General features: G+C 41.3%; 1 protein-coding gene across 3 annotated transcripts in view; it reads left to right on the top strand.

Annotated features, from left to right (window-relative positions):
• Positions 1–22215, top strand: part of LOC121283335 (palmitoyltransferase ZDHHC13-like) — a 60497-nt gene that overhangs the window by 10317 nt on the left and 27965 nt on the right. For 2 of the 3 annotated variants that reach the window (XM_041197804.1, XM_041197803.1), the window contains exons 3-10: positions 1021–1143; positions 1274–1351; positions 3247–3391; positions 3931–3995; positions 4090–4252; positions 7576–7707; positions 17609–17742; positions 21050–21150. In XM_041197804.1, coding sequence (XP_041053738.1) covers positions 1021–1143; positions 1274–1351; positions 3247–3391; positions 3931–3995; positions 4090–4252; positions 7576–7707; positions 17609–17742; positions 21050–21150 — 941 coding nt within the window. The remainder of the gene's footprint in view (positions 1–1020; positions 1144–1273; positions 1352–3246; positions 3392–3930; positions 3996–4089; positions 4253–7575; positions 7708–17608; positions 17743–21049; positions 21151–22215) is intronic. The other variant, XM_041197805.1, reaches the window with a different exon arrangement.

The raw sequence follows: 22215 nt of genomic DNA, 5'->3' as shown, positions 1-22215 counted from the left end.
ACTTGGAACTATATCAGCTGCTTCTTCACTGTGGCTAGATTGAAATCCTGGAATTTCTGAACAGCATATAGCTGTACCTCCGCCACAAGGCCTGTAGCGGTTCAAGAAGGCAGCTCACTGCCACCTCCTCAAAGGCAATTAGGGGTTGGGCAATAAATAATGGCCTTGCCAGTGACACCCACATCCCATGAACGAATATTTCAAAAAAAGCTCTCCTGGTGTTCTATGGAAACATAGGAACATAGCAGGAGTGTGCCATTTAGCCTGGTGAGTCTGTTCTACCATTCAATACAATCATGGCTGATCACCCACTTCAATGCCTTTTTCCCACATTATCCCCATATGCCTTTATGTCATTGGTGTTTAGAAATCTGTCAATCTCTACTTTAAATATACTCATTGACAGCTTCCACGGCCCTGTGGGCTAGAGAATTCCAAACCTTCATAACCCTCTGAGTAAAAAAAAAAATAAATTTCTTCTCATCTCAGTCCTAAGTGGCTTCCCTCTTATTGTGTCCCCTGGTTCTAGACTCCCAACTGGGGAAAACATCTTACCTGCATCTACCCAGGCTACCCCTATATGTATTTTGTAAGTTTCAATGAGATCAACATTCATTTTTCAAAACTCTAGAGAATACTGGCCCAGTTTCCCCATTCTCTCTTCATTGGACAGTCCCGCTATCCTGGGAACAAAGTCTGGCGAACCTTCGTTGCAGTCCCTTTATGGCAATAATATCTGGTTAATGTTTATCCCTTGGTCAACTTCATAAAAATAGATTACCTGATCAGTTAACTCATTGGTGTTTGTGGAACCTTGCAATGCACAAATCAGCTGTTATGTTTCCCAACAATGCCTACATTTCAAAAAGACTTCATAGACTGGGAAACACAGTTTCATACATGCCAACGTTTATGGATGAACTTGGCTTCTATTTGCAAGAAACTGACTCCATAACTTTGGGTACAGTCCACTTCTGCCTCCAGTTCATTTCTAACAAAGACCTCATTTTGCACTTTCAGATATGGAATAATTGACAGATGTAAAGAGCTAATAGAAGCTGGTTATGATGTCCGACAGCCTGACAAAGAGAATGTGACTTTGCTTCACTGGGCAGCCATCAATAACCGAATAGAGCTTGTTAAGTAAGTCCTGTTACTTCTCCTAATAAGTGTGTTATCAATCTTACATTACTTCAGATTGTGCAATAGCCCAATACAAATTTACATGATGTATGTTTGCAATGTATTAACTTCACCAAAAATACATCCACAGATACTATGTTTCAAAAGGCGCCATTGTGGACCAGCTGGGTGGAGATTTAAATTCAACACCTCTTCATTGGGCCACCAGGTAGAGTTGCAGAAATACTTAATTCTCTAACAATTTTCGGAAAAATATTGTGATTTAGCTCTCTAGGCATAAGATCCAGATATTCTTATGGAGGATGGAAAAGCCTGATGCGTGCAGTGTTTTCTGTTGAACATGCAATGTATAACTTCTCCAATCACTTCCCACTCATCTGCTCCCCAAATCTAGCTAATTTCCAGGATTTGAAGACAACTATTACACACAACAAACCTTTGACAGTGAACAATCTTAATTTGGGGAAAATCTCTTAATTTGGTACAACAGTTATTCAGAAACTTTAGTCCTTCAATAAAACTTCAGATTAATCTTCAAATTTGACAGTTGAATTTAAAATCTTATTAGTAGCTGTGTTATAGGAGAACTGAGCAGACTATTCATTTTGTAATGTCATTGATTGTTTTGTCTTTGATCTTGGTTAACATACATATGTCTTGTGTGTTAAAACTGATAGCTAACTGGATCACATTTCTTGTTTCAAATTAGATGAACACCAAGGAATTTTAAAATTTATATTTCCCAGCCTAGTAACTTTTAACCCCAGAACTGTCTTTCACGGTGAGGGTTTTTAACTGGAGATTCTCCCTCTAGCGCAAGCTATATGAATCTTCCAGCCCTCTTTCAAATCCTCATGAATTTGGTCTTTTCAGTCCGAGCGCAGATCCCACTGTGTTCCTGCATGGTAAACGAGAGAGCTTTTCTGCCTCTAGCTGCTCTCTCTCTTTCTCTCCCGGATTCTGGCAGACTGGCTGTGTCTGAGAGTTTTTGGGATATCTTCGAAACCCTACCCCTCTCAAAGCCCACGTCCATGGTGCTGTGAATCACATGGGCATGGTATCCATGTAGAAATGCTGATTAGCTATCCTTGAGACCCCAACTCTTTTTTTTAATCTTGAAAGTAAATGTAGAATTTAAAGCAAAACTGTCCACAACCTGATGTTCTCAACACCTTCCAAGGACTTTGGAGACTAGCCGTTTAACCACTGTAAACACAGATGTATGCTGTTGTCTCCAGGTGTTAACACCTTACACCTTCTTTCCTGCAAATCAAGTTGGTCCTCCCTTTAATCTTTAACAGCCATGTCACCCAGACCTGTTGTCAAGCACTTTAGAACAGGCCACATGACCACTTCATTTTTCCCTCAAAGACACAGGTCCAAAATAACAATCTTATAAACCTCATATTTGTAACAATAACCTAGTTATTTATTATTACAAATGCTGCCTGATTGCATTACTAATACCCTATAAAAGGCTAGCAGTACTGTTGAGTCTTGGCAGTGTAACCTTGGTTGCAGATAAGCGTGGTAATTGATTCTGCAGCACTGTGTCAGTGTTTGAAATTATTTTCTATTTTACTTTTGCGCCCCCCCGCCCCACCCCACCAAATTAGTGAAAAATGGAACAATTTGCCTGTTCCGTTGTCTGTGAATAATATTCTTACTTCCAATAACTGAATGCTACCACACAAAAAAAATGTTGAAGTCCCTGACCTATTAAGGTCCAGAAAGGTTTGGAAAGGTTGAAGGAATAGAAAGTGAATAATCAAGGAAATGCAGGTGGAGGAGTAAAGAGTTGACCGGATTGGCATGAAAAATTGGAAATTTTGTGTAATTTGCAAAGGACCTGCTGCACTCTGCAACAATTATAGCTGAAGCTAGACAGTGTATTTAAATTCAAACCATGCTGATAAAAAAGAAAATGTGAAATGTGTCAGTGGCTCTTTAATTAGACAAATCGACTTAAACAAAATAAGTATTAAATATTTTGCAGTTTGCTGACTGTAAAAATAATAGAGATAGCAGTTCTAACTGTGGCTTTGTGAGTTTCGCTAATGAGATTTTTTAACCATATAAGGAGTCCTTTTTAATATATTCCAGGCAAGGCCACTTGTCTATGGTTGTGTTACTATTGAAATGTGGAGCAGATCCCTCTCTGGTTGATCGGGAAGGATTCACCTGTCTTCACCTTGCAGTTCAGTTTCAGCATATGCCTATTGTAGCATACCTTGTGGCAAAAGGTCAGGTATGTCAGTTTGTTTATCGCATGGTGTGAAAGGTCTTGCATTGTCATAATAAAATGCACTTATTTGAAGAGGTTCCTGCTAAACTTAATGCTGAGGAGAAATTGAGATCTAATACTTAGTGTGCATTTAATTTATATTAAATTTGGTATGTATACTGCTAGCATCGCTGTTCTGAGATGTGTAGTAACACCTGCAGCTGCACGTTTCTGCCATTAGATGAAATGTTGCAAGCTTCAGAAGTTACGGATCTCCATTCCTACAATTACGGTTAAATGTTCTGAAGGAAATTTGCTTTGTCTTGGCCTTCGAACCATTGATCGTTTGCTTTTTGAGTGGGCACAAGGGAAAGATCTTAACCTTCCAACAGTTAACAGTCAAATTTAGCTTAGTGCAATCCGTTCATACTTCCACAGTGCTCCCTCTCTCTCCCTATTTTGAATTCTCAGGGACATACGGCAGAACCCAGACCAATCAGTTCGCGATCTCATTGAAATCAAAAATTGTTTTTTCTAGAACTGAGATATGTTCTGTTTTTAAGGATGTAGATACACCTGATATGAATGGACAAACGCCGTTAATGATGGGAGCAAGCAGAATAATTGGGTAATTCTAGGATATTTGTATCTTGAATTCACACAAAAATGGTGTATCTTATTTAACCAGGTTGACAGGTATAATATTGTCTTTTTTTTTCTAGGCCTGAACCAACCAGATTCCTTATAAAATTAAACGCTTCAGTAAATGCTGTTGATAAAGTACACAGAAACACACCACTGCACTGGGCAGTAATATCGGGAAATGTGGCTGCATTGAATGTACTACTGGATGCTGGCGCTAATGTCGAAGTTAAAAATGCAATGGTAAATAATGCCTATTATCTGTCTTGCATGATTTTGACTGAATATTTTAAGTAGGCTGCACATTTAGTTGCATTCTGCTGTTATGAAACCTTTCAATGCCCTCTTCTAGGCTGTAATTCAGAAAAAAATGAATTAAACTGGTCAATGTAAGGTATGTAGATCCACAGATAACAATTATGTATTATAATTTTTAGCCGAATGAGCTGAACTCTACCAGAGCAGCACTTGTGAAATTACTGTTTGTGCAATCATCAACGAACAGTAATTACAATGTTCAGCACCATTCGCAACTCCTCAGATACTGAAGCAGTCCCATGTCCAAATGCAGCAAGACCTGGACAATATCCAGGCTTGGGCTGACGTGTGGTGAAAATGTTACTTTCCACTTAAGTGCCAGGCAATGACCATCTCCAACAAGAGAGAATCTAATCATTACTCCTTGACATTCAATGGCATTACCATCGCTGAATCCCCCATTATCAACATCCTTGGGGGCTACCATTGACCAGCAACTGAACTGGATTAGCCATATAAATACTGTGGCTACAAGAGCAGGTCAGAGACTAGGAATCCTGTGGCGAGTAACTCACCTCCTGACTCCCCAGAGCCTGTCCACCATTTGCAAGGGACAGGTCAGAAGTGTGAAGGAATACCCCTCACTTGCCTGGATGAGTGCAGCTCTAACAACACTCAAGAAGCTTGACACCATCCAAGACAAAGCAGCACGCTTGATTGGCACCCTTTCCACAAACGTTCACTTCCTCCACCGCCAACAAACAGTGGCAGCAGTGTGCACCATCTACAAAATGCACTGCAGAAACTCACCAAGGCTCCTTCGGCAACCACTACCTCTAGAAGGACGAGAGGGGCATAGAGTACAAAAGCAAGGAATTTATGTTAAACCTGCATAAAACACTGGTTCAGCCTCAACTGGAGCATTGCATCCCATTCTGGGCACCACACTTTAGGAAGGATGTGAAGGTATTAGTGTGTACAGAAAAGATTCAGGAGAATGGTTCCAGGGATGAAGAACTCCAGTTATGTAGAAAGATTAGAGAAGTTGGGACTATTCCCGTTAGAGGAGATATGATAGAGGTATTCAAAATCATGAGGGGTCTGGACAGAGTAGATCGGGAGAAACTGTTCCTATTGGTGGAACCGAGACACAGATTTAAGGTAGTTGGCAAAAGAGGCAATAGAAACACAAGAAGAATCTTTTTCATACAGTAAGTGGTTAGGATCTGAAATGTGCTGCCTGAGAGTACAATTCACCAAGTGCCACTGCCCTGTCTTTTCACTGTAGCCCTGCATTTATTTCCTTTTCAGATAATAGTCCACTTCCCTTTTGAAAGCCTCAGTTGACCCTGCCTCCACCATACTCTCAGGCAGCACATTTCAGATCCTAACCACTTACTGTATAAAAAAGATTTTTCTTGTGTTTCTATTGCTTCTTTTGCCAACTACCTTAAATCTGTGTCTCGGTTCCACCAATAGGAACAGTTTCTCCCGATCTACTCTGTCCAGACCCCTCATGATTTTGAATACCTCTATCATATCTCCTCTAACGGGAATAGTCCCAACTTCTCTAATCTTTCTACATAACTGGAGTTCTTCATCCCTGGAACCATTCTCCTGAATCTTTTCTGTACACTCTAATACCTACACATCCTTCCTAAAGTGTGGTGCCCAGAATGGGATGCAATGCTCCAGTTGAGGCTGAACCAGTGTTTTATGCAGGTTTAACATAAATTCCTTGCTTTTATACTCTATGCCCCTCTTGATAAAGCCAGGATGCTTTATTAATGATGCTGTCAACCTGCTCAGCCACATTCAATGATTTATGCACATATACACCCAGATCCCTCTGCCCCTGCACCCTTTAGAATTGTTTCCTTTATTTTATATTGTCTCTCTGCTTTCTTCCTACCAGAATGAATCACTTCACAATTCTCTGCATTAAATTTCATCTGCCACTTGTCCACCCATCCCACCAACATGTCTAGGTCCTTTTGAAGTTCTACATTATCCTCCTCATGGTTCACAATAATTCCAAGCTTTGTATCATTTGAAAATTTTGAAATTGTGCCCTGTACATCAAAGTCTAGGTCATTAATGAACATCAGGAAGAGCAGGGGTCCTAACGTTGAACCCTGGGGAACTCCACTATGAATCTTACTCAAGTTTGAAAAGCATCCATTAGTCACTACTTGCTAATTCCTGTCACACAGCCAATTTTGTAATCATGCTGTTATTGTCCCTTTTATTCCTAAGCTCTAACTTTGCGGCTATTGTGTGGCACTTTATCAAATGTCTTTGGAAGTCCATGTACAGCACATCAACAGCTTTAACCTGATCAGAAAACTGAAGCAAGTTAGTTAAACGTGACTTACCATTAATGAATTCATGCTGGCTTTCTTTATTTAATTTGCGTTTGTTCAAGTGACTATTGATTTTTGTCCCGAATTATCATTTCTAAAAGCTTCCCCACCAGCGAGATTAAACTGACTGACCTGTGTAACATTTGCAATTCTCCAGTCCTCTGAAAGATTGGAAAATCATGGCCAGTGCCTCTGCGATTTCCACACTCTCAGCCTTGGGTGCATCTCATCCAACCATGGTGCCTTATCAGCTTTAAGTTATAAAGCCTATCCAATACCATCACCTTATCAATTTTAAGCTCTTTAAGTGTCTGAGCTACCTCTTCATGATCTGGGCAGCATCTTCCTTGGTAAAGGCAGATGCAAAGTATTCATTTAATACAACAGCCCTGTCTCCATGCATGAGTCCCTTTTTTGATCCCGAATCAGCCCCATTTCTCCCCTTATGACCCTTTTACCAGCTTTTTATTTTATTATCAAATTTTTAAAAAGACTTGAGTCTTACTAACCCAGCAGCATAACCATTACACTACCATACCTCTATACAGTTGTAATCTTTTATCTCGGAGAATAGTTTTGTAAATCTAATTTTTGGGAGAGATGAGTAGAAAGGGCATACACTTTTTAATGGTGTGTTGTCCTTTTTCTCCTCTTTTTAGTTCTTACGGGCATTGTCCTTTTTGCTGCAAGAGGCACAATGCTGGGATAAGTGGCCTGCTTTTGAGGCAGCAGGAGGTACATTGACTCAAATCCCCATGTTTCTTTGGCATTGATAAGGGATTTAGCAATGTGGCCTTCCTAGTAAGTGTAGTTCTCAACCCTGAAGTGTAGCTGCATATTGGTGTACTGCTGGTGTATTTCTGAAGCTCCAAGGATTTTTTTCGGAAGTTGCTATCAGATTTCTTCTAACAATGATAAAATTGAAATTTTCTGAACTGTTTCCAGGGAGAAACTCCCCTGGGGTTAGCCCAACAGAACCGAAATCCTTGGATAATACATTGTCTGCTTGACGCAAATGTTGATAAAAGTAGAGGCCATTTTATGCTGAAGGTTCTGAAGAGTTTTGAAAAATACAAGGTAGGTTACAAATTAAAAATGTTCTTGAATTTGGTTCCTTTATGGTAATGGGTAGTTATTGTGCAGTCATGCTTTCTGGTGTAATTCATGACTTGTAACATAATATTGTAATGGAGTATTCAATGTAATGAATTTGAATTCTAATGAGCTCCATGCACTGCCATCCCATCCGCTACCTCTCTACTTTGGTTCAAGGCTCTTGAAGCTTGTATGGGTGATAGCGGGAGCTACAAGCTGGGTGACTGAACTGACCATGGTACAGGGAGCCATTCATGTGCGGGGAGTTAATAAGAATATCATGCTAGTAGGGGTCAATATAGTTAGGAGGATTGTGACAGTTCTTTGCAGCTGAGAGCATGAATCCAGATGGCTGTGTTGCCTGCCCGGTGCAGGGTTTGGGACATCTGCTCTGGGTTGGAGAGTGCTTGCAGGAACTTGGGAGGGGGAGGATCCAGTTGCCGCGGTCCACATTGGTAGCAATGACATAGGTAGAACTAGGAAAGAGATTCTGTTGAAGGAGTGTGAGTAGCTTGGGGTTAAATTAAAAAGCAGAACCTCAAAAGGTAATAATCTCTGGATTACTATCTGAACCAAAAGCAAATTAATGTAGGGTAAATCAGATTGGAGAGTTAAATGTGTGGTGCAAAGATTGGTGTGGGTAAAATCGGTTTTGATTCATGGGGCACTGACACCAGTGCTGGGGAAAGTGGGTGTTGTACCATTGGGACGGTCTTCACCTGAATCATACTGGGATAAGTGTCTCTAAACTGAATAGTGGGGTTAGGAATAAGTTTGGGAAGATGTGATAAGTTAAATAGAGAAGAGAGCAAGGTAGCAATATCGGAAATGATGATCAGAACGTGGCAGGAAGGGAAAGTATATAAAAGTGTGCACCAGGAGATAAAACTAGAGGTTATAAAAATAGTAAAAAGACAGAACTAAAGGCTCTGCAGCACCCATAACAAAATAGATGAATTAACAGTACAGATTGAAATAAATACGTGATCTGATAGCCATTACAGAGGCAGGCTGACAAAGACTGAGGCCTGAATGTTCAAGGGTACATGAAATTTAGGAGGGAGAGGAAGCTAGCGGAAGGTGGACGGATAGCTCTGTTAACTAAGGATGATATTGGTACAATTGTTAGTTCTAGAGATGAAGATGTAGATTCAGTTTGGGTAGAGACGAGCAATTGCAAAGGTAAGAAGTCACTTGTGGGAGTGGTTTATAGATGCTCAACAGCAGCCACCTTGTAGGGAAGGGTAGATGGCAAGAAATAATGGGAGCTTCTGAAAAAGTTACAGTGATAATCATGGATGATTTAAATCTACATTTAGATTGGGTGAATAAGATTGGCAAAGGAAGAATAGAAAAGTAGACCACTATTTAAATGGAGGAAATTGCAGAACTCGGTGGTACAGAGGGATTTGAGTGTCTGGGTACATGAATTGCAAAAAGTTGTTACACAGATACAGCAAGGGATTAAGAAGGCAAATGGGATGATGGTGTTTATTGTAAGGGAAATGGAACATAAAAATAGGGAAGTTTTATTACAGCCGCACAGGACCGTGGTGAGACCACATTTGGTCTCCTTATTTGAAAAAATATATAATTGTGTTAGAAGCAGTTCAGAGAAGGTTCACTAGGCTCATGCCTTTTGAATGAAGGGCTTATCTGATGAAGACGGGTTGGGTCTATACTCATTGGAGTTGAGAAGAATGAGAGGTGATTTGACAGTGGATGCAGGAAGGATGCTTCCTCTTATGGGGGAGACTAAAACTAGGGGACACAGTTTAAGAATAAGCAGTTTTCCTTTTAAGACAAAGATAAGGAAAAATTATTTTCTGAAGCTCGTTAATCTGTGAAATTCTCTTCTCCAGAAAGCAGTGGAGGCTGGGTCATTGAACTTATTTAAGGCATAGTAGGGTAGGTTTTTGATAGACAAAGGAACCGAGGGTTACAGGGCAGACAGGAATGTGGAGTTGAGACCACAACCAGATCAGCATGATCTTATTGAATGGTGGTGCAGGCTCATTGGGCCGAATGGCCTACTCCTGCTCCTAAATCCTATATTCATATGGGAACTACCTCCTCCCTGGTCTTTCCCTGTAGACCAGCAAAAACGTCCCCTTCAGATATATATCCAACTTTCAAAGGGAATCGGGTATTTATCTCACCTCATCTTCCGACTAGGCACTTTACAGCCTTCCGGACTGAATATTGAATTCAACAACTTTAGATCTTGAACTCCCTCCTCCATCCCCACCCCCTTTCTGTTTCTTCCCCCTTCCTTTTGTTTTTTCCAATAAATTATATAGATTTTTCTTTTCCCACCTATTTCCGTTATTTTTAAATCTTTTATGCCCCCCCACCCCCACTAGAGCTGTAACTTGAGTGCCCTGCCATCCACTCTTAATTAGCACATTCGTTTAGATAATATCACCAACTTCAACGCTTCTTTGTTCTTTTGTCTGTGACATCTTTTGATTATCTGCTCCTATCACTGCTTGCTTGTCCCTACAACTCACTTCTTTTCTACCCGCCCCCCCCCCCCACCTTAAACCAGCTTATCTTTCACCCCTTTCCTAATATTCACTCAGTTCTGTTGAAGGGTCATGAGGACTCAAAACATCAACTCTTTTCTTCTCCGCTGATGCTGCCGGACCTGCTGAGTTTTTCCAGGTAATTCTGTTTTTGAATCGGGTATTTAATCTGTTTCTACCACTCTTGAAAGCAGTGCATTCAAGATCAACACACCTTGCTTTGTGAAAAAAATTTCCTCATGTTGCCAGTGCTTCTTTTGAAATTGCCTTAAATCCATTTTGGAAAACTGGTTACCAACCTGTCAGCACTCTTAAAATCCTTCATGATAGGTGTCAGCTGCGGCTTAGTTGATATGAGTAAGAAGGTTGGGGGTTAAGTCCAACTCCAGCACAAAAGTCAAAGTTGACACTTCACTGCTGCACTTGGGGAGTGCTGCATTCAGAGCTGCTGTCTTACAGTTGAGGTGCTTAACCAATCTGCACTTTCAGGTGAATGTCCCTGCTTATGGTTGACTCAGTCAATGTTGTTTCACTATAACATCAGTTATAAAATAGGGACTGTTTAGCCGTTTAACATTGCGATGTTCACTGTAACAGTGTCGCAGACTTCATGTTCTGTGGCCTGCAAATCCCACATGCACAAATAGCATTTTCTGCTATTTGCCCTGTGCTGATGGCGTCAGTGTACCACCACTGGGGACCTCTACTGTTTTTAAAAACCAACAAAAGATGACTGCAAAATAGTGGGAGAAAATAAACTTTGAGGGTAAACTAGCAAGTAATATAAAGACAGACATTAAGAGCTTCTTTAAATAGGTAAGAAAGAAGAGAGAAGCCAAAGTGAACATAGACCCCTTTGAGAATAAGGCTGGGGAAATAATAATGGGGAACCAGGAAACGGCAGAGGGGTTGAATAAATAGTTTGCATCAGTCTTCATGGTAGAAGACTCTAATAGCATTCCAAAAATGGTAAATAATCAAGGGCAAAAGGGAAGGAGAGGAAATAAATACAATAACTATCACTAGAGCAAAAGTCCCAGGGAAGCTAATGGGGCTAAAGGCCAATAAGACCTGATGGGTTGTATCCTAGGATTTTTAAGAAAGTAGCTACAGAGATAATGGATGCACAGGTAGTAACCTTCCAAGAATCCTTAGATTCTGGAAAAGTCCCAGAGGATTGGGTAACTGCCAATGTAACACCCTTATTTCAAAAAGGGAAGGAGACAAAAAATAGGTCAGTTAGCTTAACATCTGTCATTGGAAAATGTTAGAGTCTAGTATAAAGGATGTAATAGCAGAGCATTTTGAAATGCATAATCTAATCAAGCAGAGTCAGCATGGCTTCATAAAGGGAAAATCAAAAAAGGAATAAAACCGGACGGACCACCCGCTATCGACCTAGACACGGGAAACGACAACAACAATCGCAGCTCTGTCGACGCTGCAAAGTCCACTACACTAACATCTGGGGGCTAGTGCCAAAATTGGGAGAACTGTCTCACTGATTAGTCGAACAACAACTGGATATAATCATCCTCACAAAATCATACCTTACAAATAGGTCCCAGACTCCACCATCGCCATCCCTGGGTATGTCCTGTCCTAACATCAGGACAGACCTGGCAGAGGTGACAGCACAGTGGTATATGCTGCCCTGGGGTCCTCGACATCGACTCCGGACCCCATGAAGTCTCATGGGTCAAACATGGAGAAGGAAACCTCCTGCTGATTACCACGTACCGCCCTCCCTCATGAATCAGTATCTGATGAATCAGTGCTCCTCCATGTTGAACATCACTTGGAGGAAGCGCTGAGGGTGGCAAGGGTGCAGAATGTACTCTGGGTGGGGGATTTCACTGTCCATCACTAAGAATGGATCGGTAGCACCACTACTGACCAAGCTGGCCGAGTCCTAAATGACATATCTGCTAGACTGGGTCTGTGGCAAATGCTGAGGGAACCAACAAGAGGGAAAAACATACTTGACCTCATCCTCACCAACCTGCTTGCTGCGGATCCTTCTGTCCATGACAGTAACAGTTGGAGTGATCACCGCACAGTCATTGTGGAGATGAAGTCCCGCCTTCACATTGAGGATACCCACTGTGCTAAATGGGACAGATTTTGAACAGATCTAGCAACTCGAGACTGGGCATCCATGAGGTACTGTGGACCATTAGTAGCAGCAGAATTGCATTTGAACACAATCTGTAACCTCATGGCGCAGCATATCCTCCACTCTACCAATACCATCAAGCCAGGGGACCAACTCTGGTTCAATGAAGAATGCAGGAGGGCATGCCAGGAGCAGCACCAGGCATACCTAAAAATTAGCTGTCAACCTGGTGAAGCTATAACAAAGGCCTCCTTGCATGCCAAACAGCATAAGCAGCAGGTGATTAACAGAGCTAAGCGAATCCACAACCAACGGATCACATCTAAGCTCTACAGTCCTGCTGCACCCAGTCGTGAATGGTGGTGGACAATTAATCAACTCATTGGAGGAGGAGGCTCCACAAATATCCCCATCCTCAATGATGGAGTTACCCAGCACATCAATGCAAAAGATAAAGCTGAAGCATTTGCAACAATCTTCAGCCAGAAGTGTCAAGTGGATGATCCATCTTAGCTGCTCCGGAGGTCCCCAGCATCACAGATCAGTCTTCAGCCAATTCGATTTACTCCACGTGATATCAACAAACAGCTGAAAGCACTGGATACTTCAAAGGCTATGGGCCTTGACAATATTCCAGCAATGGTACTGAAGATTTATGCTTCAGAACTTGCATGCAACTAACCAAGCTGTTCCAGTACAACTACAACATTGACATCTACCCGGCTATGTGGAAACATGCCCAGGTATGTCCTGTGCACACAAGCAGGACAAATCCAACCTGGCCAATTACCGCCCCATCAGTCTACTCTCGATCATCAGTAAAGTAATGGAAAGGGCCATCAACAGTGCTATCAAGTGGCACTTGCTTAGCAATAACCTGCTCACTGATGCCCAGTTTGGGTTTCGAAAAGACCACTCAGCTCCTGACCTCATTACAGCCTTGGTTAAAACATGGACAAAAGAGCTGAACTCCCGAGGTGAAGCGAAAGTGACTGCCCTTGACATCAAGGCTGCATTTGACCGAGTGTGGTGTCAAGGAGCCCTAGCAAAACTGGAGTCAATGGGAATCGGGGGAAAACACTTGGCTGGTTGGAGTCATACCTAGCACAAAGAAAGATGGTTGTGGTTGTTGGAGGTCAGTCATCTCAGCTCCAGGACATCACTGCAGGGTAGTGTCCTAGGCTCAACCATCTTCAGCTTCTTCATCAATGACCTTCCTTCCATCATAAGGTCAGAAGGCGGGATATTCGCTGATGATTGCGATGTCCGCTGATGATTGCACAGTGTTCAGCACCATTCGCGACTCCTCAGATACTGAAGCAGTCCATGTCCAAATGCAGCAAGACCTGGACAATATCCAGGTTTAGGCTGACAAGTGGCAAGTAACATTCACGCCACACAAGTGTCAGGCAATGACCATCTCCAACAAGAGAGAATCCAACCATCTGCCCTTGATGTTCAATGGCATTACCATCACTGAATCCCCCACTATTAACATTCTGGGGGTTACCATTGACCAGAAACTGAACTGGACTAGCCATATAAATACTGTGGCTACAAGAGCAGGTTAGAGACTAGGAATCGATGAATAACTCACCTGCTGACTCCCCAAAGCCTGTCCACCATCGACAAGGCACAAGTCAGGAATACTCCCTGCTTGCCTGGATGAGTGCAGCTCCCACATCACTGAAGAAGCTTGACGTCGTCCAGGACAAAGAAGTCCGCTTGATTGGCACCAGATCCACAAACATTCACTCCCTCCACCACTGATGCACAGTAGCAGCAGTGCGTACCATCTACAAGATTCACTGCAGGAATTTACCAAGGCTCCTTAGGCAGCACCTTCCAAACCCATGACCACTACCACCTGGAAGAACAAGGGCAGCAGATAGATGGGAACACCACCACATGGAGGTTCCCTTCCAAGTCAGTCACCGTCCTGACGTGGAAATATATCGCCGTTCCTTCACTGTCGCTGGGTCAAAATCCTAGAACTCCCTTCTCAACAACACTGTTGGGTGTACCTGCACTACATGGACTTCAGCGGTTCAAGAAGGCAGCTGCTCAGCACCTTCTCAAGGGCAACCAGGGATGAGCAATAAATGCTGGCCCAGTCAGCAAAGCCCATATCCCGTGAATGAATAAAACAAAAAGACCATTCCTAGAATACTGTGAACAGTTTTCATCTCCTTAACTAAGGAAAGATATACTGGCATTGGAGGTAGTCCAGAGAAGGTTCCCTAGGTTGATCCCAGGTATGGAGGGATTTTCTTATGAAGGGAGTTTGAGTAGTTTGGGCCTGTACTCTTTGGAGTTTAGAAGAATGAGAGGTGACCTTTTGAAACATATAAGATTCTTAGGGGGCTTGACAGGGTAGATGCTGAGAGGTTGTTTCCCCTTGTGAGAGAGCCTAGGACCAGAGGGCATAATCTCAGAGTAAGGGGTTTCCCATTTGAGACAGAGATGAGGAGGAATTTCTTCTCTGAGGGTAGTGAATCTGTGGAATTCTTTATCGCAGAGGGCTGTAAAGGCTGAGTTGTTATGTATATTCAAGGTTAAATAGACTGATTTTTAATCACAGGAAAGTGGAATTGAAGATTATCAGATTAACCATGATCTCATTTAATGGCAGAGCTGACTCAATGGGCCGAATGGCCTAATCCTGCTCCTACGTCTTATAGCTTTATGCTTCTATTCCCCATCTCTTATACAGTGCTGTGGACCAAGTGACTGGAGTCCGCTGCACTTCTTCAAATAGTTCCCGCCCTCACCCTTAATCCTAAAGTCCCTCTTCCCCTTGGCTTCTATTCTTACCGTTTAAAATCTCCATTTGCTGCTGCCACTACCAGGGACTTCTTCCCCAGCCACCCAGCTCCTGTTCCCACTCCCATCAAGCACTGAAGTCTTGGGGCGACTTCAGCTGCTCCCTGCACCAGCAAATGTCTGCCACCAGATGGAACCTGGTCACTCCAAAACCAGGCAGCTGGTGTGTTTCATCTTTATTTTATATTTGTACTGTATTTCTTTTATATTTTCAAATTTATTCAATTTTGATGGTTATTTTGTTAAGGAATGTATAGTGTTTCAACTTATGTTTGCTGTTTTTTTCCTGATGAGAGTTCCTAAAGAACCTAATTGCAGCTTTTGCACAGATTGTAATGAGCAAATCTGATTCAATGTCATTTCACTTAAAGTTGCACTTTTCAGGAACGCAACTACGACGTTAAGTGAGCAATTACTGTAAAAGATCCCATGACGCTTTTTCAAAGAGTGGTGGGGGGGGGGAGGCGTTAACCCCAGTCTCCTGCCCAATATATATGCTTACCACATTGCTTTCTGTGGGAGCTTGCTGTGCACAAACAGGCTGCCATGTTTCCTATATTGCAACGGTGACTATGCTTCAAAAGTACTACTTTAGCTGTAAAGTGCTGTGGCACACCCTATGGCCCATATATGGCTGTATAGGCAAGTTTTCTTTTTGATATTGAACACTTCTTTCAAATTTTCCCTTATTCTTCTCTGCTGTAAAGGGAACTGCCCCAATTTCTCTCGTCTCCCATCAGAACTGAAGTCTTTCATCTCTGGTACCAGTCGAGTAAGTCTTGCCTGCACCCTCGCCGAAACCTTCCTAAATAGTGGTGCCGAGAATTGGCCACAATACCCCACCACGGTCTTAAATGGTGTTTTATAATATTTAGTACAACCGCTTGCTTCTTTATGCTTCTATTTGTTAAGCCATGGATCCTGTCTGCCTTCTTAAACAGGCTTTTCAACTTATCCTAACACCTTGAAAGATTTGTGTGCGTACATTACCTTTTGTCTTTTGGCCTATTTCATATCCCTGGCACCACTGTCCCTTTATTCCCCTGGGCTTCAGTTTTTCTAACAAATTTATTTTGTAGTACTTTATTGAACATCTTTTGAAAGCCCACACACATGACATAAATGGCACTGTCCTATTCAACCCTCTACATTACAACTGCAGTGAACTCAGTTAAGTTAGTCAATTGTGATTTGTCTTTAACAAATCTGTGCTGCTGTCATTCATTAATCAAATGCCAAATTAATTTTGTTCCAGACTATTGTGACTCAAAGTTTCCCCACCACCAGCATTGGGCTGACTCACTTGGAGTTGCGGCGCTTATCCTTCCCGTTTTTAGAACAAAGATGTAGCAGTTGCAACCCTCCTGTCCTCTGGCTCCCATAGCTAAGGAAGATTGCAAGATTGTAGCTACAGCCTCCGCCATTTCTCATCTTATTCCCGTGGCAACTGAGGATGCATCCCGTTCATGCCATGTGTCTTCTCTACCTTGAGTGCTGCCAGCATTTTAATTACATCCTGTTCACCTATTTTTATCCTATCCAATTTTTCTACAACCTTCTCCTTTATTGTGACATTGGTAGCATCCACATCTCTCGTGAAGTCAGTTGCAGAGTACTCATTTAGTATTTCAACCATGCTGTCTCCCTCCTCAAGATCTCCTTTTATGGTTCATAATCGCCCTACCCTTCCCTTGACTACTCTTAGTCATTATATATCTGTAAAAGATGCTTGGGTTTTCTTTTATGTTAGTCCCTAATCTCTTCTCATGTTCTCTCTTTGTCCCTCATCCTTTTTTTTGGTTCTCTATTCAACTTGGTTGAAGTTTATCATGAGCCTCCTTTTGCCGTTTTATTTCATCCATGGAGCGCTAACTTTGGATGCCATTCCCCTGCTGGATGCTCACCCCCCCCCCACCTAGCCTTGTGGGAATTTGTCTAACCTGCAACCAAGCTATCTCTTCTTTGAAGCTCTTCCATTGCTTACTTACTGCTTTAACTTGCAATCTTTGATTCCAATCCACCTGAGCCATATTGATTTTCAACCTACTGAAGTTAGTTGTCCTCCACTGGAGCATTGGTAACACGTTTGATTTTTTTCTTGTCCTGTTCCATAACCACTCGAAGCCTAATGATATTGTGTTCACTGGTTCCCAAATGCTCCTCCATTATCACATGCTCCACTTACCCCATTTCAATTCTCCAGAACGAGATCCAGTGCTGCCTTTAACTTCATTGGGCAAGAAGCATTCTGATCAAGTAAGTTCCAGATTTCAGTTATTCCTCCTCCTCTTTGCCCTTTACACTGTTATTATCCCAGTCTATATTAGGATATTCAAGGAAGGAAAATTAATGCAAGGTAATAAAAATTAATGCAAGGTAATAAAGATTGTTATTGATTGAATTATTTCTTGAACCGCAGCTTCTCCTGTTGTTTTTGATGGCAGTGGCAGTGATATGGGTGACAGGCTACATAGCAGATCTGGAATCTGACTCCTGGCTTCTGAAAGGCATATTATTCGTTTCTACCTGGCTCATAATACAGCTGATAGTAAGGTAGGTGCCTATATTAAGATAAGTGCCTGCTCACTTATCTTAATTCTCTAATTGCCACTAGAATTCACATATACACAATGCGATATATGTAAATATATTCCTCCCATCCCTTCCTTTAATGTGCGAAATGTGACAAATCCAGGATCCTCTGGTTCGGGTCACACCACTTCACTTGTCTGGTTCTGTCTTGCTGATTGTAAAGTTTACCATGAGCCAGTGAGCTGGCTGTACACTTGCATTAGTATTGATGCAGAAAGAACTTGTGTGCTTAGCTATCAGTAACTTTAAACAGAGTTAAACATTCAAAAGACCTATTTTCTGTAATTAAACTACATAACTCTTAGTATTATGCTGATCGCAATTTCTTGAGTAAAGGACACTCCTAACGAGAGCACAGCTGAGAAATTTATTATATATATGTGTTTGGTACAACGTGCTGTGATTTGCTTAACAAACACCAACAATTGCCTTGCTTTTGATTTTTCAAACCTTTGTAGTTACGGACAGGAGGGGGTTGAATTTAGAACAGCTCTGATTTCTCCACTCACTGCCCATCCATAAACAGAAATGTGTTTTTAATTTTTGATCTCCCCCTTTTATAAGTGGTGGTGTATGTTCCCCAAGCCTTTTGTTTGGAGTGATCCAATCCTCTACTAATAACCCCACAGAAAACTCGGGATAGGGTAAAATAAGAAGGTTGGTTTATTTTACACAACGCAGGAAAGGGGTTTCACAACATCCACTCTTTTCTTCATTCATATAATAAAAGAGGATCAGGGAAAGAAAGAGGCTCAGGGCAAAGACCACAATAAAAAAATAAGAATTATGGTTTCACATGAGTCCAGAATCAAAGTTATTTCACAGAGTTCAGCTGGCTGAAGGTTGGTGGTATAAGATTCACTTTTCCAGCAGTGTTGATGTCCCACGATGAAGTGAGGATGCAGAGATTAAATCAGTTCTGTAGGTGATAGAACAAAATCTTCCCAGCACTGTCAGGTTAGATGGGGGCCAATTGTCCAACCTGGCCAGAGTTTGCTTCTGTGTGGCCTGCCAGTCGGATTTAAACAGCAGAATCAGGATGGAATCTGAAAGCTGTATAATTAAAGCAATTCAAACAGCTGAAGTCTCAGTCATGCGACAGGGTGGTTTCAGGTTGAGCTATTCTGCTAACAAGGCCTCTTGTTAAAACCCATTGTGTTTTGAGCAAGTAACTGTAGAACCATTAGCACAACATTGGAGATGAGTCTCAAATAGCTCTGCCTTTGTCCATAGCTGGCTGGTGCAGACATCTCACCTATCATCTTTCGAGTTGGCTCGGCTGGAATGTTTATATGATGCAGGGAATGTTACATTCCAGAGGTTTGATGTGTTAGCCTTTTTCCAAGTTTAAACTGCTCAGAAACTTCCAGAACTACCATCATGTGGTCAGGGGTGGCCATTTTATCAGTCCAGTCATTTGTCAATTTTGAAAAAAACCCAATAATTTTATAAAATAGCCAGGATGATATAGACACACTTACATATTTTCCTTCTTGTCTCCTGATCATGACAATATACATTGATTAATCTGCTCTTTATATAGAGACAGAACGTTATCTTGAATTGGTATCGCAGAATAATTTGATCTGTAGTCCTGATAAGATTTTAATATGTGAGGCAATCCTTTTTTAAAAAAAAGTAAGAAAAGCTTTTTTAAAAGCTATGGAATATCACAATCATGATGGTGATCTCCCACAAAGCAGAACTTTAACAAAGTCAGCATTTTGAGTCTCCACATTTACCAGTCTTTTGATCCTTGTTGTAAGGAAATCCATTAGTGAATGGCCCCCAAGGGACTCGAATGTCAACTAGTACTGAAGTTTCTCAATTTAAATATGCAGAACTGGAAAAAAGCTGTTTCGTGTTGCTCATTGTGTTGCTTGCTGGCAGGTCTCATAGCTGACACTAGATAAATAGCTACCTGCTGAGAAATTGAAATGCCAAATAATGCATCTGGAACAATCATGCAAAATAAATTGCAAAATTCAAATGATTCCTCTAGTGTAGCAAAGGAGAAACGGATTGAAATAGCAACTTGAGAGTTGAGTAATTTTGACAATCATGCTATTTAAACAGCCTTTGCTTTCAAACCCCTGCTGGTCTGTTTCTCTGTCACACAGCCAGAAGAGGGCAGTGTTTATTCAAAATAGTGCAGGTTCAGGAGACGGTCAGATATTATTTTAATAAATTTCATATATTTGCGCTACAGCTATTGGTAGCGTGACAAATGGCAGTTCAACATAAATCTGTGCCAGTGTATGTTACTGCATGTTTTCATAATTGACCGTTTGTCCCTAAAAATATTTATCCAAGCTTCCCTCACATCCTTTATTATGAATGCAGCTGAATCCAGAAAAAGCATGGTTTGTATTATGCAATACCCTTGCTCAGTCTAGGAAAAGTAAAAAGATTTTTCAGGCTGTTCCGTTATATAAAATAAGACACATTGTACATAAATTCCAACTCATTGCTCCCCTGACAGTTCAGCTGATTCAGATGGTGAAAGGCTGAGCCATGTAAAGCCAAATTTGATCTCTAATCTGTGCTGAGTTTGCTGATCTCTGCTAGAGTAGCAATGCATAGCAATGTCACTGGTCTCAAATGCCCCCAAGTTAATAAGGGAAAAGTCAGCTATTTTTCAGGCGTTCGGCCAGGCTGAGTTGACCTGATGACTAGCCTGATGAAGATTGCTGTCCAGACTATGGTGAAGAATGAACAAGGTAATGGGGCAATTTCACTTTTTGAAAAAAGGCCAGCATTTATTGCCCGACCCTAATTTTCTTTGCGAATTTAGTGGTGAGCCACCTCTTGAATACAACTGAATGGCTTGTAAGGCTATTTCAGAAAGAAGTTAAGAAAGAACCACAGTGCTGTGGGTGTGGAAGAACAGATAGGTGAGGATAGGTAACGATGGCAGATTTCCTTCCCTATAAGACTTTATTAGTGAGCCAAATTGGGTTTTTACAAAGATCCGGTAGTTATATGGTCACCATTATTGATATCTTTTTACTTCCAGATTTAATTAATTGAATTTAAATTCCCCAACAGCTGTGGTGAGATGTGAACTTGTGTCTCTAGATCACTATCCCTGGCCTGTGGACTACTAGTCCACTTAACTTCACCCACTATGCTACCATAATTGGCTCTCTGGAATCCTAGTCTAGGCAGAGCTTGGCACGTTCAGGAGGATAGGATAGAAAATTACCAGAAGAGAAAGAGCAAAACGAATTGCCGCTCATTAATTATTTATTTATTTTTCCTCTTATAGGCGTTTTGTAAGTATGCAGACATATAGCAGCATTCCATTGGTGTTTCTGGCAGCATCGCTTTTTTGGATGGTTGTCACCTGGTTCATCCGCTTCTTGCCCGATATCCTTTTTAAATATGGGTGTGGAAACTGTGACTTGAAAATGAAAGTAATTTCAATAATTTAAATGTCTCAGTGTCTGGGTGAGTGATGTATTTTGCACCTGAACAAAGTAATTAATCGCTGTTCGATTAAAAGAAAAACACTAATGGGGAACAAGTACAAAGTAACGTTCAGGGTGATAGGTTGTTTGTCTTTAGTAGCATGTGTAGTTCAATGCTTTTGGAGCATCTTTCGTGAAGCTGTGAAGCTGATGTTGAATTTTCCCGATAGCTAAACTCCTAACTAAACTAAAGTTTGCATTTGAGTTTTGAACAGATTAATAAAATCATATACTTAAACAAAAAGTTATAGAAGAATTGCATTTATTTGGCACCTGTTATGAATTCAAGATGTCCCAAAGTACTTCACAGACAATTATGTGATCTTTGAAGTGTAGTTTGCTAACAGGGTCTCGCTACTGACACCAGCTAAATGGCTACTCAGAGTACAGCTATGTAAAATGGGCAAATGTTGAATCTCCAACTATCAAGGAAAATAAATGACAAAATTAAAATGTTCCCTGTAATGCGTAGACCTGTTTCTTGCAATGACTAATTGTAGTTAATGTAATGTAATGCAGGAAACATGGCAGCCATTTCATGCATAACATACATCCATAAAGAGCATTGTGACAAATCAATAGATACTCTATTTTTTTAGTGATGTCGGTTGAGAGATAAATATTGGTAATATGTCAATTGGGAGGACAGAAGGAGCCTTGGTATAATCTTTCATCTGAAAGATGGCACCTCCAACAGTGTATTACTGCCTTAGAGATACAGTGGAGTATTGCCCTGAATTATGTGCTCCAAATCTAGAGTGGGACTTGAACACATGACTTCCTGACTCCAGTGCAAGAGTACCACCCACTCATAGGGTTAATAACTTAAAGGCTTCCAACTTATGCATTTCTACTGATACAAAGCAGAAACTTAATGATGACTAACTCTAGAGTTGAGAAGTTTTAAAAATGTTTTCCATCTCAGTGCTTCCAACTTAGAAGACTTAGAATTTAATGTTGTTCT

Source organism: Carcharodon carcharias, chromosome 10 (genome assembly GCF_017639515.1).
Source record: "Carcharodon carcharias isolate sCarCar2 chromosome 10, sCarCar2.pri, whole genome shotgun sequence".
NCBI lineage: Eukaryota > Metazoa > Chordata > Chondrichthyes > Lamniformes > Lamnidae > Carcharodon > Carcharodon carcharias.
The sequence above is the reverse complement of the archived record's forward strand: the minus strand, read 5'-3'. Positions and strand labels throughout refer to the sequence as shown.